At 36.6% G+C, this 17796-nt stretch overlaps 1 protein-coding gene across 1 annotated transcript in view; it reads right to left on the bottom strand.

The window, feature by feature from the left end:
• Nucleotides 1–13593: 13593 nt before the first annotated feature.
• Nucleotides 13594–17796, bottom strand: part of LOC141329342 (uncharacterized) — a 7205-nt gene continuing 3002 nt past the window's right edge. The window contains exons 3-5 of the mRNA XM_073835459.1: nt 16029–16112; nt 14660–15541; nt 13594–14540 (exon numbers count right to left, since the gene is read on the bottom strand). Of these exons, the coding sequence (XP_073691560.1) occupies nt 14470–14540; nt 14660–15541; nt 16029–16112 (1037 nt within the window). The 3' untranslated portion in view covers nt 13594–14469. The remainder of the gene's footprint in view (nt 14541–14659; nt 15542–16028; nt 16113–17796) is intronic.

The raw sequence follows: 17796 nt of genomic DNA, 5'->3' as shown, positions 1-17796 counted from the left end.
AGGTTAAGTGTCTGAAAATCATAACATAAACACTTGGTTTATTTCTTTACTGTACGCCTCTGATCTGCACGCGCTTCTCCAGCACGCGCTTTCTCCTGTCTTCAAAATAAAACGGCGCGCTCATGTAATTTAAAAAAAAAAAAAAAAACGGTCATTTCGTTTTACTGACATTCGTTGATTGATCTCGTTAATGGATAAATACTACTTATAACTAATACGAGAGTAAATATGGTTATTTGAGGGAGATTTGACACGTCTTATTGAAGAGACCATGATGTTAACGGAGACGTTTTCGTTTACTGACCAAAAGAGGGAAGCACACCGTCGTTAATTCAGTGGTAAGAAACGAATGTAATGTTATCCTTAAAGTCAAATAAATGTTATTCGTTTTTAATGTCTGTAAAAATACAATACACAATTTAAAATCGAATATTTTGTTTAAGTCATGTTAGTTTAGTGCTTTAATAAACATAAAATCTGGGTTATATGGTGCATCTTTCATTAACGGAATTTAACTTAGTATAGGCCCTAAGTTATTTTTCCCGTATTATTTCCTCCTTTCGCCGCTTCATACTCCAGTCCAGCCGGTGGCGCTAAAACACATACGTTTGTTTGTCAAACACCATTAAACCTCAGAGGAAGAAGATTAGTTTCACCGTGTTCTCTGTTGTTTTGTCCTGGTGCGGCTTTAATACAAACTGATATAATTGTAGTTTCTGTAAAAAAACAAACAAACAAAAAAAAAAAAAAAAACAGTTTTTTAATCTGGTCAGTAAATGCATGGAAAAGTTTTGAAGCAAGCAGGGATATCTGGAGGAGTATCAGCTGAACTGAGATTTGCTGCTGTGAAGATGGTGTTTGTTAAAGAGGAGAATGAGGAGAACTCGAGTGAACCAGAATCCTGGAGAATAAAACAAGAGGAGCCAGAACCCTTGAGAATAAAACAAGAGGAATCAGAACCCTTGAGAATAAAACATGAGGAACAAGAACCCTTTGGCATACAATACGAAGAACCAGAACCCTTGAGGATAAAACAATAGGAACTAGAACCCTTAAGAATAAAACAGGAGGAACCAGAGCCCTTAAGTATACAATACGAAGAACCAGAACCCTTCAGAATAAAACACGAGAAACATGAAGGTTGGTGTTTGATGTTCATTCACTTTAAGGGTTACAAAAGCTTGAATAATACTGACAGTTTCAAAAAGATTAGATTCAGTTTGTTGTAATAAAAACAATCTTTGAACAGAACAATCTGTTGAATAATGTAGATGGAGCAGCAAGTAATAGCATACATATATGTTTGATCAAACATGCTAGGGCTGGGCGATAAATCGATTTTATTGATTAACTTGAGTGTGGAGTTTACATCGATTTGTTCAATGAAAATCGGTACGCCAACGCTCCTCTCTGGGCTCCAGCAGTTGCGAATTGGCCCAGTCCTCCCCCCGCCCATATTAGAAATACGCTAATTTACATTTGTATTCAGAAAGGCACGGAAAACAAATAACGAGCCACTAAAGGGCTTGCTAGCAAATTAGACGGACCCGATCAGCATATTTGTATTCACAAATATCCTTTAGAAAAAAAGGTTCCTACGTGTTTTTGCAACGTTGAGTAATGTATCACGAACATGTCTCACGAATCCTTTCAGAAACAAAAGTGTAGAAACTGTAAATAAGATAATGATTGTACGTTACAGTATAGCGAGCGTCGGTGATTATTTAGAGCTTTGTGATATTGCGAACCAAGATGAGTGACAGCTTTTAATAATTTAAAAATGGAGTTTGTAAATGAGATATCGATTTAATACAACAGTTAAATAAACAATAAGTTATTATTATTAAGTAACTTACATTGTCTGACTATAACACTGTTACCTGATTTTGCTCTTTCGTCGTCAAAAATAGTCTGAAACAAATCACATCTGAGCCGCTGCGCATCTCCACTCAAACACAGCTGTGTTTCGTTTATGAATGAACGTGCGTTTTTAAATGTATCTAGTGAAATGAATAAATTTCCCATTCATGAAATGAGTCACTTGCTTTATTCTGAATGAACCAGCGGCTTTACATGCTGAAGGTGGTAGGGGGTAAAAAAAAAAATCGATTTAAATCGTAAAATTTGATTTTTTTTTTTTTTTTTTGTGAAAAATCTGGGATTTTATTTTTTGTCCATTTTGCCCAGCCCTAAAACATGCAAAAATATTTAATAGGTTTCCCGACAGACACATGGGGTTTGTTTTATATACAATATAATTTACTACAATACAATGCTATAGAAGAACAATAGTAAGAATAGAATATATTGATTTTCTATATGAAAAGTAGATTTAATAAAATTACATTTTGCATGCTTCCCAACTCAAGCTCAGTGCTTTACTGTGTATCACCAAGAAATAAACATGCAATATATTAGTAACTGCACTTATTGTTGCAAAAAAGTGTTATCAATGTTTTGATTATGAAAAAGTAATTTCACTGTTACATCAGAATTTAGTTTTATGTTCACATTACTCAGATTTTAAAAAGTTACTGACGTTATCATTTTTCACTTATTTCAGAGTTAATTGAAGAAAAAGAGGAGGAAGAAGAATCAAGTCAAGTTGAGGAGGAAATCCATGTTAAAACTGGCGAACAACCCTTGTGCTGCTCTCAAACCAAACAGAAAGATGTAAAGAAAAGAAGAGCCAAGAAAGGTTTCACCTGCACTCAGTGTGGAAAGAGTTTCACACTCAAAACAGGTCTTCAGTATCACATGAGAATTCATACTGGAGAGAAACCATTCACTTGTGATCAATGTGGGAAGAGTTTCGCAGTCTTATCATACCTTAAGGAGCACATGAACATCCACACTAGAGATAAGCGACACACATGTGATCAATGTGGTAAAATATATTTATGGGCTTCGGGTCTGAGGAAACACTTGAAAGTTCATACGAAGGAGAAGACGCATTCATGCCATTTGTGTGGCAAGAGCTTTTGGCATCCACAACATTTAAATGTATATCAGAATATACATACTGGTGTGATGGTGCGTTCACACCGGACGCGACTTGCGCGGAAAAAACGCGCTATTCGCGCGTAGTTGAACGCTTGAACATTTGAGTTTACTCGCGCCATTCGCGCGGTAAAATTCGCGTCATTCGCGCGTGACATTTTCTTCACAACAGACGCGAATTCGCGTCAAGGTAGGGGCTTCTGCCACTCGTCAGCGGGAAAGTAGTTGTAAAATAGGTGAATGAGCTCAATTTGCCAGCTTTAGCTTGCTTGTAGTCTCAATATGTATGCATATGTAGGTTAAATTGAGTAAAGAGCGTTTTTTAAAACTAACCAGATTGTCCGACCTCTTCACTCACTTTATTCCTAGCAAGATCCCTTTTATTCCTGTTTCTACAAAAGTCCAAAGATGTATCGTACAGCTCCGAGGAACCACAGACAGCAACGGTGATTTTGTCCTCCATTGTTGTTTCGGATTTCTGCCTCCGTCACTACTAGAGCAAGCTCCTGATTGGTTACCGCGGCGCGAAATTCCGCCGAAGTTCAGATTTTTGAACTTGCGCCATTCGCGCTATTCGCGCGTTTCGCGCCGCAGGATGGCTATTCGCGTCTTTGCATTGACTTAACATGTAAATCACTCGCGCTTGCCGCTTCATTCGCGTCCGGTGTGAACGCACCATGAGAGAATACATGTGTTATAAGTGTGAAATTACTTTTACTTCAGCAACCTATTTAAAAATAAAGACTATAGAGAAACCCTATGAGTGTTCACACTGCAACAAGAGATTCATAAGTTCAGGAGACCTGAAAAAGCATGAGAGGATCCACACTGGAGAGAAGCCTTATGAGTGTTCACACTGTTACAAGAGATTCATTAGGTCAGGAGCAGTGGTGGACAGTAACGAAGTAGTTGTAATTCGTTACTGTACTTAAGTACATTTTTCAAGTATCTGTACTTTACTGGAGTAGTTTTATTTTGAGTAACTTTTACTTTTACTTCACTACATTCCAAAGCATAATATCGTACTTTTTACTCCACTACATTTAATAAAACATGTCGTTACTCCTTATAATATATTACGTGCTCCGAGACGCAGAAGCAGTGTCTGATTAATGAACAAACTGATTCTTTTCAATCGGTTCGCAAATCGCCACAAGCGATTCATTCACGAATTGGACTGATCCAATTGCAGCTGTTCAAACTCACTGATTCAAATGAGCCGTTTAGAGCGAGTCTCCAGTCATCTGAATTCACAAATAAGAACCGGGAGATTGTGAGCGCGCGCGACTGATGCTGCGAAAAGTAAGATATAATGTCGAGTTTTAGGATTAATTATTGCAATTGTCAGTTGTTTGCGAACTAAATCTGCTGTAAAGGGTGATGTATTTAAGCCCGCTGAAATGATTAAATGCAGACACATCAACATCGTCTCTTTTTAGGTAAAAAAACGAAACATTAAAATAACACAGATTAAATCAAATAACTCATAACGTTACACGTTCATATTCCTCGCTGCTGTAACCTCAACAGTTTTATTAAAATGCTACGCATTTAGCCCTATGTGACGTCTGTTTTTATATTGTTTATTAACGGTATACTTTTTTATATTGTTTGAATCAACTAGCCTAGTATACAGAAATAAATGTTTATTCATAACCATACTGAAAATAAGTAAATATTGTTAGCTGATGCTAACTGTCTAGCTAACAAGCTTGCTGGTGCTAAGTTGAGGTAATTTTCAGATATGAAGTCCAAATATTTATAATCAACCACCTAGACAGATTACATCTGAGGGAAAAGAAAATATGTGATGTTCAGATGGTAACTACAGTAATTATCAAAGTGTGAAGTGATGCCCTCTGGGGACATTTGGCCAGGGGTGTTTTTACACCACAGACAATGTTTGAGAAAAAAGAAAAATATTATGAAAATATAATTACATTTTTCTTCCTAACTTCAGGCCTTATTCTCATATCATTTATAACTGTGCCGTTCCGCAAAATAACAAGCTTTAAAACACTTCTTACTGGTGAAAATGAGATGGTTAAATCAGTTTTCTCTCAGGTAACGTTACAATGCAATGTAAGCTTCACAGTGAACATTGTCAACGTAGACCATATCAACAACAAAAATCTATCTTGACTCCATATAGGCTAGTGGTTATTTTGGGAAAAACCAAGGCTTATAGTAGGATTATAAAAAATATATATGCTAATATAAATTTATAGCCTTTATAAAATTGCAAAATATGTCAGTACTTTTTTACTTAAGTACACAAAAAATTTAGTACTTTTGTACTTTCACTCAAGTAAAATGGAAAAAGGAGAACTTTTACTTTTACTGGAGTAATATTCTATTATACGTATCTGTACTTTTACTCAAGTACTTGATTTGTGTACTTCGTCCACCACTGGTCAGGAGACCTAAAAAAACATGAGATGATCCACACTGGAGAGAAACCTTATGAGTGTTCACACTGTAAAAAGGGATTTTGTATGTCAATACATCTGAAAACACATGAGAGGATCCACACTGGAGAGAAACCTTATAAGTGTTCATATTGTGACAAAAGGTTCAATCAGTTTTCAAATCTGAAAACACATGAGAGGATCCACACTGGAAAATAACCTTGTCACTGCACTGCATATAGGAAGTTTGTTTGTTTTTTGTGTATCTCTGTCAGAATAAAACATACTGGTTATGTATACCCATGCCTACTTGTACGTTTGTAGGACAGAGATCAGTCTTATTAGTTTTCACTTTTACTTTCAGTAGTTAATGATCACTTTTGCTTTGAGTCATTATTAAATGTTACCTTTTTATGAATACATTTACTTTTTAATATATTATCAACAACTTTTGTGGTCAACTGATTGTATTTGCATATAAAAAAAAGTGGTTTTATAATTTTAATAGTTTTATAGTTTTAATAGTTAAAAGCCATGATGTTTTGGGCTTTGTTTTGAATTTATAAATACAATTTTAAATTAAATTGAAAGACTTTATTGTCATAGTATTTTCTACATGCAGTGAAATTAGGAGCACTGCTCCTGACTGGTGTTAGAAAATGAACGTATACCTGTAGTTAAGGTGTACCTTTTGAGTCTTCGCTTAGAGACAACGTTATCGGAGAACTGCAGCCCAGTTCTTTTGACAAAATTACCTAATTAATGCCGAATGATGTTTGACAGTGAACGCATCTCCACCTCATAGCCGCATATAATCGCTGTGTCAGTCGCCAATATTAAACTTGCGGGTCGGGTACAATATGTTTTTGTTTTGTTTTGTTTTTTGGTCCGAGTTGCGGGCGGGTTATTGAAAACTTCGGTCGGGTTAAGGTTGTTTATACATTGACCCGCGTATCACTGATTTACATTAATCTTAAAATTATATTTAAAGGAAAATAAAAATTCACTCCAGAGTCCTGGTAATTTAGTCCCCCTTTTTTTTTACGCAACTAGGACGCGGCCCCCCATAGATGTCCATTATATTTATATAACGCAGCCTTTCTCAACAACCACCGGGGGAAACCAAACTTCTGTCAAATTTTACTTATAATAAACATTTTCTGTTGTCAAAAGAATGAGCTTCAGCATATGAAGTGAATATATCACGTTAGCGTCCCTCATAGAATTCTATAATGAAACAGTTAACGTGGTTAACTGGTTAACCCACTTCTTTATCAGGCGGATTTGCGTATACCCACTTCTAAATCCCCTCTAATGTGCACTATTAGTGTCCTGCATTAGCCAAATTCATGAGAGTCCACAACATCCAGTCATATGTGAATAAATGCAAATATTCACTAAGAACACCCAATAAAGACAGTGATGCTGCAGTCAGGACCGTGGCGTCGGCTTGCTTTTTGATTGCGCCAGCTCCATCTCCCGCACCCCAGTAGTGTAGCGTGGGGCACAAACTAATGCGGGGTTAGTTTTAACACTTGTGGTTTAAATATTTCCACACATGCTAGCTTAACCAAATTTCCTACTTGCCATAGCAGCATATGGAGAGAAAAAAGAGCGCCAAAATTTAAAAGCCTTTTGAAGATATCGCTGAATATTTATTTTATCATAGTAAAAGTAAATTTCTGGCTAAAGTACTGTTGTGCTCCCGGTTGTTTAATGTTCGTGGAGGCGTGAAGGACAAAACACAACAACGTTATTCCGTTTCAGGAACTTTACTTTGTAAAATATGACTTACAACAGCGGGATTAATGCTCTTGCCCAGTGCAAATGGGTTTCCATCAGCATCGGAGCCTGCGAGCATACTGGCGTCTGGCTAATATAAACAAAACAGCGAACTAATCCCTACGTGATTACGTAACAGCATCTGATTGGACAACACAGAACTCACCATTTACACATACAAAACGACTGTAATTTAACTTGCATTTAATAAACGAACACTATAACAGTACACTTTTCAATTCAGTTTTAAGTATTCATTTAAAATGAGACAAATATGCTATTATTTTAATCTCCAATTCGTTATTTATCAGTTTCGCAAACCACCAGAAGACACTAACCCCTATTATATTCCAGTCGCGCAGATGGGGAACGTTTTAACACTATGTGACAATATGCCCCGCTGTTATTAATCTATGCTATTCTATGACATTAGCGATGTAATTTACACTAATTACTTTTATGGATTTGTATGAGAAACCACAAGAAACAGGTGAATAAAGGCTGACAATCAATGTTTAATGTTCAGAAGTTATTATTTCAAGAAAGGTAAAGCATTTTGGCTGGTTTGTGTGTGGTGTTCTATGAGAGTTGTGTGTGGAGGGAGGGGAGTGTTTTTCTGAATGTCTAAATATGTTTCATCAATTTGTCCACATTATTTTGAACTAACTGTACAGCTGTGTGTTGCGATCAGGGCCGTTCAAAGCATGGTTGCGAATGTGTTCATTGTCAAATGCAAAATTTGACTTTTTTTAAACGTCATTACTTTATTTGAAAAAGTTAACACATGTATTTTATTGACAAAATATTTGAGTTTGTTGTGTATATTTTTTTCATTCGATCAGATAACATTTTAAGCTGTCATATGGTCGTGTTACAATGTACCCCACCTGCGGGGCATGTTGTCACATTTCACTTCCTTTCTTTTTAGGCAAATAATGAAACACGTATACACTGTAAATATGAAACAAAGCCACATATTTTTACTAGACCAGTGTGAAAGTAATGTGGACAAAAATTGTACTCTGAGCCCACGTGGTTTACATAAGGAGGGGGGGGGGGGCGTGGTTGTTTATAAAATAAAGCGTATACCCACTTCTCCAGGCACCACTACACCACTGGGTTAAACCAAACTTCTATCAAATGTTACATGTAATAAACACTTGCTGCTGTCAAAAGAATGAGCTCTTATTCAGCGTATAGTGAATAATATGCTACGCGTTATTCCCCATAGAAAAAAACAAACACTTTCTGCTGTCAAAAGAACGAGTAGCATATAAAGAGAATAATATCAAGTTACGCGTCCACCATAGAAGTCCATTAAAAGGACTCAGCTTAGCCTGGTATGTACTTATAATAAAGAAGTCATGAATTTGGACCAATTTTGGGCGCCATCACCTTTTCTCCAGAAATTTGTAATGTTTTACGGTGGAGGAATCAATAGAATGTTCATTCTATTCTATCGGGATAATCGACCAAAAAAAAAAAAAAAAACGGAGCCGGTTGGCAACGATACATTTATTTTAAAACTCTGCTGCCAGGCTAAACAGGGTGGAGAATGACATCACTGCCCCGAATTGTTTTTGTTATTTCTAAGAAGGGCAAATATATTTGACTCTCATTTCAACAGCACAAATCGAGCACAAACGAATGGCATTTGGTGATTATTTCTTTTTTATGCGTGCCAACTTCACTGAGGTCTGCGCAAAGGACTGATCAAAAAAGACAGCTGAGACAGGAAAAAAAAAAGTAGGCTACCTGTCTTAACTTTCATGCTTATTACAAAATTAAACTGAACACAATTACAATGTTCTCAGTTCGTCGAAGCGTCAACGTTAAGCTGACTTCAAGGGAAATAACGCTTAACATATTATTCACTATACGCTGAATAAGACCTTATTCTTTTGACAGCAGCAAGTGTTTATTATATATAACATTTGACAGAAATTTGGTTTTCCTCAGTCGTTGTTAAGATACGTTAAACCACGTTAACTTTTTTCTTCTGGACTTCTACGGGGGACGCTAAACGTGATTCACTAAATACGCTGAATAAGAGCTCATTCTTTTGACAGCAGCAAGTGTTTATTATAAGTAAAATTTGACGGACGTTTGGCCTTCCCTGATTGCTTTTAAGGTATTTAAACTTGGGATTTGTGTTCATAATATTTAAAACATAAGCACTGCTACATCATTGTTTACTTTTATGTTCACAAGCTACTGAAAATTAACCATTTTTACTTTTATTTCAGAGTTGATAAAAGAAAAAGACGAGAACGTAGAATCAAGTGAAGTTGAGGAGAATGTGATCAATGTGGTAAAATATATTTATGGGCCTCAAGTCTGAAGAAACACTTGCAAGTTCATACATATATGCCAGTTGTGTGGTGAGAATTTTTGGCATGTACAAAGTTTGAAAGAGTATCAGAATATACATACTGCAGAGAGAAAATACATGTGCTCTAAGTGTGAAAAGACTTTTACTTCAGCAGACTATGAGAAGGTTCACATTAAAGAGATACCATATGCGTGTTCACACTGTGACAAGAGATTCAATCAGTCATCAACTCTGAAAACACATGAGAGGATCCACACTGGATAGAGAGAGAGCTCCGAGATCCATAGAAACCTGAGGCTAAAGCGGCTAATGCGCAGTTGCTAATGCACGTTGCTGAATTGACGTATGGGATCTGGTAAACGAATGCGTTCAAATAGTAAGTTCAAAACGTCTCTTATACACAACACCATACACAGTGTTGTTGCGTGACTTGCGTAAAACTTCTAATATATATGCATTAATATGATCGCCCCCTCTTGGTATTTCAGACGTCCCCTCTTCAGCGCTCGGCTGGCGCCGGCTCTGATGGCAATATTAGTATGTAGCATATCAATTTCTTTCACAAGAGTAATTTCTGACAAATAGTCGTCATTAGATTAGTAGAACTGACAGGGATCATATTGTGGCATAAGGGGGGTTAGGTGTACAGAGCTTACCAATAAAAAAAACAATTTAACTATTTGTCGACTACGCCACCCGGCACACACCGGGAATAACAACCCTATGCAAGGGCACACAGGTTCGTTGCCAAAGGCAGGGTGAGCATTGAGAGGTAAACAAATATAAACAAATCACTTTATTTAAACATACAATAAAAAGAGAATCAATACAAATGTCACACAACGTCTCAACTCAGATCACAAACACAACACCAGTAACATACAAATACAGTACAATAGTAAATTAAAGAAAGAGAGGTGGCTGGCAGAGACCGAAGATTCTTCCCCACACTCAACCATAACACACTTATGAAAACCCAAACGAAAAATGTTAAACAGCACTCAATGTGGACACACCGGTACAGGTTACCATGGCCAACCCCTCTCACATTGAAGACCAGCTAACTTGTGCGCAGACAGCGCAATCCTGGGCCAGTGTTCAACCACAAAATAAAACAAACAAAACAAAAAATAATAAATGGACCAAGTTGAGTTCCAGACAACACTTTAAAAACTGACAATAAGGACAAAACAGAGCAGCAGTTCAGTCACGTTGCTTGATGTTTGTTAGGCTTCAATTAAGATCATTGGAAACCCCTGGACGTGCAATCAAACCTGCCAGACATTAAACAGAAAAGGTTACTCATAGAAACTATTGTTAAAACAAATTAACTTGTCATACATACCGAGAGAACTGGGAAATGCTGCAATGCACATGGTCGCTCACCACACCGGATTACAGCTACTTGCACGTCCATGACTAAAAACAACTATGGTAATAAGTCTCCATTTAACAGATAAAAAGGCCTTTTTTTCTAAAACTGAGACTAACCTGAAAACTAGCCAACGGCTGGTGCACAACATTCAGAAGGATGACCCAACTGCTAGGCCTCAAAGCGCCACATGTCACAAAGGGGCGGTACCCAGGATGATGCATCCCGAGCAGCCAAACACTTCCCTCTTTTATATTCACAACATGGACGCTAATTGGCTCATGAAACTTACACAAATGACCAATCGAAACAAAATACAACCACTGATTGGTTAACCCATTTGAGTAACACCAGCCAATCATTCTGGGGCTATACCTCACTCTACTACATATACGTAAGCTTTTTAAAATTACTGGGAAATGTATAGGCCTACTCTTGTTCCATGTAGATACAGGGTAAGTGTGACACCTGCGTTTTGTAAAATAAAGTGGCGATTGTAACCCCCTTGTTCAACGACGTTACAGGGTAGGTACAATACATATACACACGATCTTGACTCTGAATCCTTTATTTAAAAAAAAAAAAATATTTCAAAATACATCTGCAATATATAAAAATATTTTTTTATAGTCGCTCCTACCTCTAAACCTAACGTTAACTAGATCTGTACAGTAATAAAAATATGAAAGAGGAAAGTGCAACCACAATCGCGCTTTTGAGGAGTGGATCAAGACAATAAACTCTCATCCTACTGCACCTCAGACGTACTGTATTCCGACAGAGGACTGCGGCTGCAAACGCATTGTTATTTGGATTACTTTTTTTGTACGGCTGTTGACATTTTTGCAATAAATAAATGATTGTGCTTGCACTTTCCTGCCTTTCATCATTCCAACACAGCTCACCAGAAACACGGCATGTCGTTATCTGTGAGGAATGCAGGGGAGAGCCAATGAACGTCCGATTTTCCTGTCGCAAAATGCACTTTACCATGGGTTTATGGCTGATGTTGCTGGACTCGCTGCTCTGGATGGAGATGAAGATCGCCGGACAATGGCTTGAATTTGGGTCTGGTCCTCGCAAATCATATGGATTCTGGAGATCTGGGTTACAGCACACAAATAAAATGGTTTGATTTTGTAATTATGATGCGTGTTCGGTCTATTGGTTCTATTGTTAGTCACAGCATGTCAGAGAAAACGCCTTTTGTGTCCCACCACGGCAAACGAAGTTAATATTATATGAATGGTTAAACAATTGCAGAAATGTTATTTATTTTATAGGGTTTAAAGTTTAGTCTTGATAACATTATATAGACATATTCTTGGAAACGAGCTGGCAACAGAAATCACACAACAGAATGAAATGTTATTATTTAATATTAAGTAAACGTTAAATGCTTAGATGATGTAAATATGTCAGTATTGTAGGTTTAGTGTCTGTAAAAACGTAAATTAATGTATGTTTTGTAGAACCACATTTTACGCAAAATACATACAAATTATTATGGGGTCGCAATATGTATTGTACCTACCCTGTAACTTCGTTGAACAAGAGGGTAACAATCACCACTTTAATTTACAACCTGCAGATGGCACACTTATCCTGTAATTTCATGGAACAAGAGTATATTTTCCCAGTAATTTAAAAAAGCTTACGTATAGATACAGCAAACTCACAATTTATGCCTGGCACAGTAATGGAGATACCTGTTAACACCGTAACTTCAGTTTATTTACGCAGTTCTTTGCAAGTCCCATATCTGGTTGTTATGCTCAATTATCAAAACGTAACATACCTACAAGTACGTTATTTAATAGGTACACTATAATTACAGAAATGTACACCATAACTTTAGTTTACTTACGCAGTTCTTTGCAGGTTGCATATTTGGTTTGTTACCCCCTGTAGGAGCCATACATCGGGTTTATTAGTCTTTTGTGATATTTCTTCTTTCCTTCTATACTGTTGTGTGTGTACGTGCGGTGTGACGTCATTTGTAACTATGGCACCGTGAGGGGGTGTGGTGTATATTAGCGTGAGTGTTCACCTGTGGGACATGGCGGGTTGTTTTGGAGCATGGCTGCAGGGTGAGCATGGGGAAAAACTTTCTTTTGACCGTCACCACTGTCAATGACGTTACTACCATCATCATGCGCTGTTTGATGTATCTTCCCTTGATTGAATGCATCTACCAAAGTAAGTGATTGGTGTTTGTTCTTCTGCTGGTGAAACGGAGCAATAAAAATAACATCAGATGTAATGCTTCAGTCAGTGTGACGCGTCTTTAGTATAATCTCCTTGTGTCTTAGCCTGCTGCGGCTTTTATATTGTTAGTTAAGTATACGCCGCTACACCCCCTAATTACCCAAATTGAACATACTGTTCTCTTATACCTACATGTTCGTTCTTTATAGGTACACTATAATTACAGAAACATACACCGTAAATTCAGTTTACTTACGTAGTTCTTTGCGGGTTGTAATCTAGCGTTACCAAAAATGCTTAATTTAAAAGTGCACAAATAAAATTAATTTCTTACAGAATATCTGTCAGCTTGATTCCTCTTTAATTTTGATATTTGTTTCGCAACTGTTTTAAGCCTATTATGAACCTAGTAAGCTAATAAAACAGTGGTCAATAAGTGGTCTGTGGATAACTGTTCACAATATATCACATAAATGAGCCATTTAGATGTGTCCTTTTCACAGATATTTTTTATTAAAAGCAACTTATGATAAACATTACAAGAGATTTGTTAAGAGCCAGTAATTTTCATAATACTCAATTGCAAATTTCATGTATAATCTTGATTTGTACACAGGCTGAGACTTTTATAATTTCATATATGCTGCCATTTCAGATCCAAAATTGTTTGTGACAATATATAATAAATGCAAAATGAAAATATCAAATTATGCCAAGAGATGTTTTTTTCCCTGATATTACATAAAACATGTTGAAGCAAAGTTGAAGTAGGTGGAGAAGAAAATCATTTATATATTTGAGAATGATTATAAATGAGAATTCGTCTCTGCATTTTAAATGATTTAAGTGAACAAATTAAATCAAAATAAAAGTGTACATATGCAAGTATGTATGATAATTAACACTATTATAACATTTAAAAAGCTTTCTTTACAAAGTTAAATGCAATGAAAAATGACTGTCTTTTCATTTTTTTTTTTTAATTTCTGGTAATAATCATTCACCATTCTTAAAGGTACTTCTGGCTCTGTGTTTAGTATTAGATTTAAAGCATTCAGTACAGTATTTAAAGAAAGAATCCTTGAAAGCTGCATGCAAAAACCCCTAATATCATTGAGATGAAAATAAATCTTGCCGTAACCTGGCTAGTTATTAGTAGAGAATATTTATTCTAATATTGTATTCATCTCTATTTCCTCCCTGCAAAATATTAAAAAAAAAAAATTAATTTAATTTAAAAGCATTTAATGAAATCTCATGATTGCAGATTGTTCCAGATTGATGTAAGTCATCTCAAAAACTGGCCAGCTCTTCTTCCACAGATGATCTGAAGAAGAATCACAGTAGGAGCAGTAAACGCTACGAACTCAGCAATAATCATCACTGCAGGAAAGATGTGTGGACAGATGATCAATCAAGGGAAAATAAATCTGTGAAACTGTAAATTAAATCAAAAGTAAGAAATTATGAAAAGTAAAGATGCATGGTACCTCTGAATAATGATCCAGCAGTCCTACTGACTTCATTTTCAGCCGAATCTGAAAGTGATCTACTTACTGTGATTGTTTTTTGTATGACTGCGTAGAGAAGATAAATGTTTGAAACACTTCCCACATTCAGTGCAGTGATAGGGTTTCTCTCCAGTGTGGATCCTCTCATGTGATTTCAGGTCTCCTGAATGACTGAATCTCTTGTCACAGTGTGAACACTTGAAAGGTTTTTCTCCAGTGTGAATCCTCTCATGCAGTTTTAAATTGCTCGCTGTAGTAAAAGTCTTTTCACACTCAAAGCACATGTACTCTCTCACACCAGTGTGTATTTTCTGATGCCTTTTCAAATGTTTCAGACATGAGAAACTCTTTCCACACAAATTACATGGATATGGCCTCTCTTTTGTATGAACTCTCATGTGGTGCTTCAGGTATGGAGCTGTCAAAAACACTTTGTTGCATTGATCACATGCATACAGTTTCTCTCTAGTGTGGACATTTATGTGCGCTTTAAGATGTGATACATGTTTGAAACTCTTCTCGCAATGATCACAAGCAAATGGTTTTTCTTCATTATGAGCTCTCATGTGATCTGTAAGGTGTCCTTTTAGTATGAAACTCTTCCCGCACTGATCACAAGTGAACGGTTTCTCTCCAGTGTGGATCCTCTCGTGTGTTTTCAGATTTGATGACTGACTGAATCTCTTGTCACAGTGTGAACACTGATAAGGTTTCTCTCCAGTGTGAACTCTCATGTGAAGCACAAGACTATATTTGCATGTGACACTCTTTCCACACTGAGTGCAGGTGAAAGGTTTCTTGGCTCTTCTTTTCTTTAAATCTTTCTTTTTGGTTTGAGAGCAACTCAAAGTTTTTTCTCCAGGTTTGACATGACTTTTCTCCTCAACTTCCCTCAGTTCTTCATTCTTGTCAGTTTCTTCAATCAACTCTAAATGAAAGTAAAAATGGTTCATTTTCAGTGACTTAAAGGAACCGTATGTAGGATTGTGGCCAAAACTGGTACTGCAATCACTTTCAAAATACTGTAGAACAGTGTATCCCCTCCCTCTCCCCCCTGACTCGAGGTTGCCAGCTAAGCTGCAGGATCCTGCAGGAATATAGGCTGCTACAAGGAGCTTCCAATGGCAAGTGAAGAGTCCTACACAGTCTTTTTTTTCTGTTAAATATGTTTATGCTTCACGAGAGATGTTTTGCGAAGTAATTATGTATCGCAAAAATGTACTAATGGCGATTAGCGAAATACTTCGTAAAGATGTACTGTAATACCACATTTCAGTCGGAACATAGATTGTTTTCATACCCAACTAGTGGTGCGATATAAAGCTTTTTATGAACGCATTTATCACGGCCAACCATGGAAAATCCACTGTGTACGGAAGCAAAGTTAGCCAAACATAGATGAATCTTAACGTTACCTGTCAGGAGAAAATCAGCAACGTTGGCGTCTGTCTTCAAATTCTTCTCCGTTTTCAGCCGTCTCCATCTTTCAAAGGTATCTCCTGTACAAATCCTTGTGTTATTTCGGACTTTGTCACGATGTATTTCGGATTCATAACGAGGTCTTTTAGGTTTCGTAACGTTATACATGTTTTATCTGACACGTTCGTAACTGCATCTGAGCTGGCAACCCCGAGGACGAAACTCTACTGACTTTGTGATTGGTCGATAGCTGGAGGGTGGAGCTTCAGACCAAAACACAAAATGACAACAATAACATCAGTTGAGGGCTGCAACTCTCACTTTTAAATGACAATATCCTGGCCTGACCACTGTTGTCAGTGATATAAGTATTTGAAATGAACATGATTTCTTAATGTCTAGTGACATGTCAGGGCCATTTTATGATTAACTGAAATACATTTCTTACATACAGTTCCTTTAACAGTAACTTTCAGTAAAGTAAAAACAAAAAAAAAAAGAAATGTGGACATAAGATGAACCCTGGTGTACCAATATAATGTAGATAATTGTTGTACAATATTTTGATGCATTTTTATAAATGAAACATCCCTGATTTTTTTTTAAAAAAAAAGAGGTACATTGATCTTCAAATATATTTGAAGATGGAGGAGCCAGAAGCAGGTTTGTTAATCATAAAATTACTGTTGTTTTGCATTAAAAAGTGTTGTTACTAATAATATTAATACCTCTGGTTTTCTACATCAGCGCTATTTGATGTTGAAGGAGTGGAATTCTGGATCGTATGGAAGCCCGTTTCCGCCACTGAATAAAAAAATAAATAATAATATTGCGACTTTTTTTCTCAGAATTGCGAGTTATAAAGTCAGAATTCTGACTTTTTTTCTCGCAATTGCGACTTTATATCTCCTAATTCTGACTTTTGTTTCTGTTCATTTGTGACACTTTCTGGTAAAGCACAATAGGAAACGGAGATCTTGTCTTGTTAAAACGACATATTATGTCATAAAAACGATATGATTTTATATGATTACATGTGATGTGAGCGAGCTGGGCGATTGTCCGCGCTGCCTTCGCCACGGTCCTGACATAAAGGAGGGTCTACACGCTGCTGTAGTTATAGAAATACACTGTTTTAAGTATTTTAATGTGACGGTTTCAGTTGTAGCATCATGTTTATTAGGATTAATCTGTCTCCAATAACTGCTCTCAGACCCAGAGGATATGACTAACAGCAAATCCAAATACTAACCGAAAGAAAAATAAGAGAAATGACAAACGATTTGATTGTATTATGATGATGAAGATGATGATTTCGTTCTGTTTTAAAATGGGAAAAATTAAACCAGAATTTTCGGGTTTTTTGTTCATTTTTTGTCTTTTACTGTCTGTGCCATCATGCAGAATAAATGTTCGTCTGATGTACCGCTCTGCAAATTAGTCACAATAACGTTTCTTCATAATAGTTGGCTATATTTCTTGCAATACATCTCATATAATGCGCAACACTGCACTTCTCAGGTGGGCGGCGCAGGCTCGATAAATATAAATGTCTTCTTTATAGTATGTAGCCTACTTCCACAATAACAACACAACGTTACAAAAATGCTTTTGTAAAAATACATGTCTATAGACAGCTTGAAAGGTCTACCTCAATAAATCAATAGAAAACAAATTGTGTTTATTGTATAAGTTCATTATCTGTTGTGCTTACACCCAGAGCGCAGCCCCTTTCCACAGTGTAGCCTGGAATTTAACCTAGAA

The sequence above is a fragment of the Garra rufa genome, chromosome 1 (assembly GCF_049309525.1).
Source record: "Garra rufa chromosome 1, GarRuf1.0, whole genome shotgun sequence".
In the NCBI taxonomy this organism is placed as follows: Eukaryota; Metazoa; Chordata; class Actinopteri; order Cypriniformes; family Cyprinidae; genus Garra; species Garra rufa.
The sequence above is the reverse complement of the archived record's forward strand: the minus strand, read 5'-3'. Positions and strand labels throughout refer to the sequence as shown.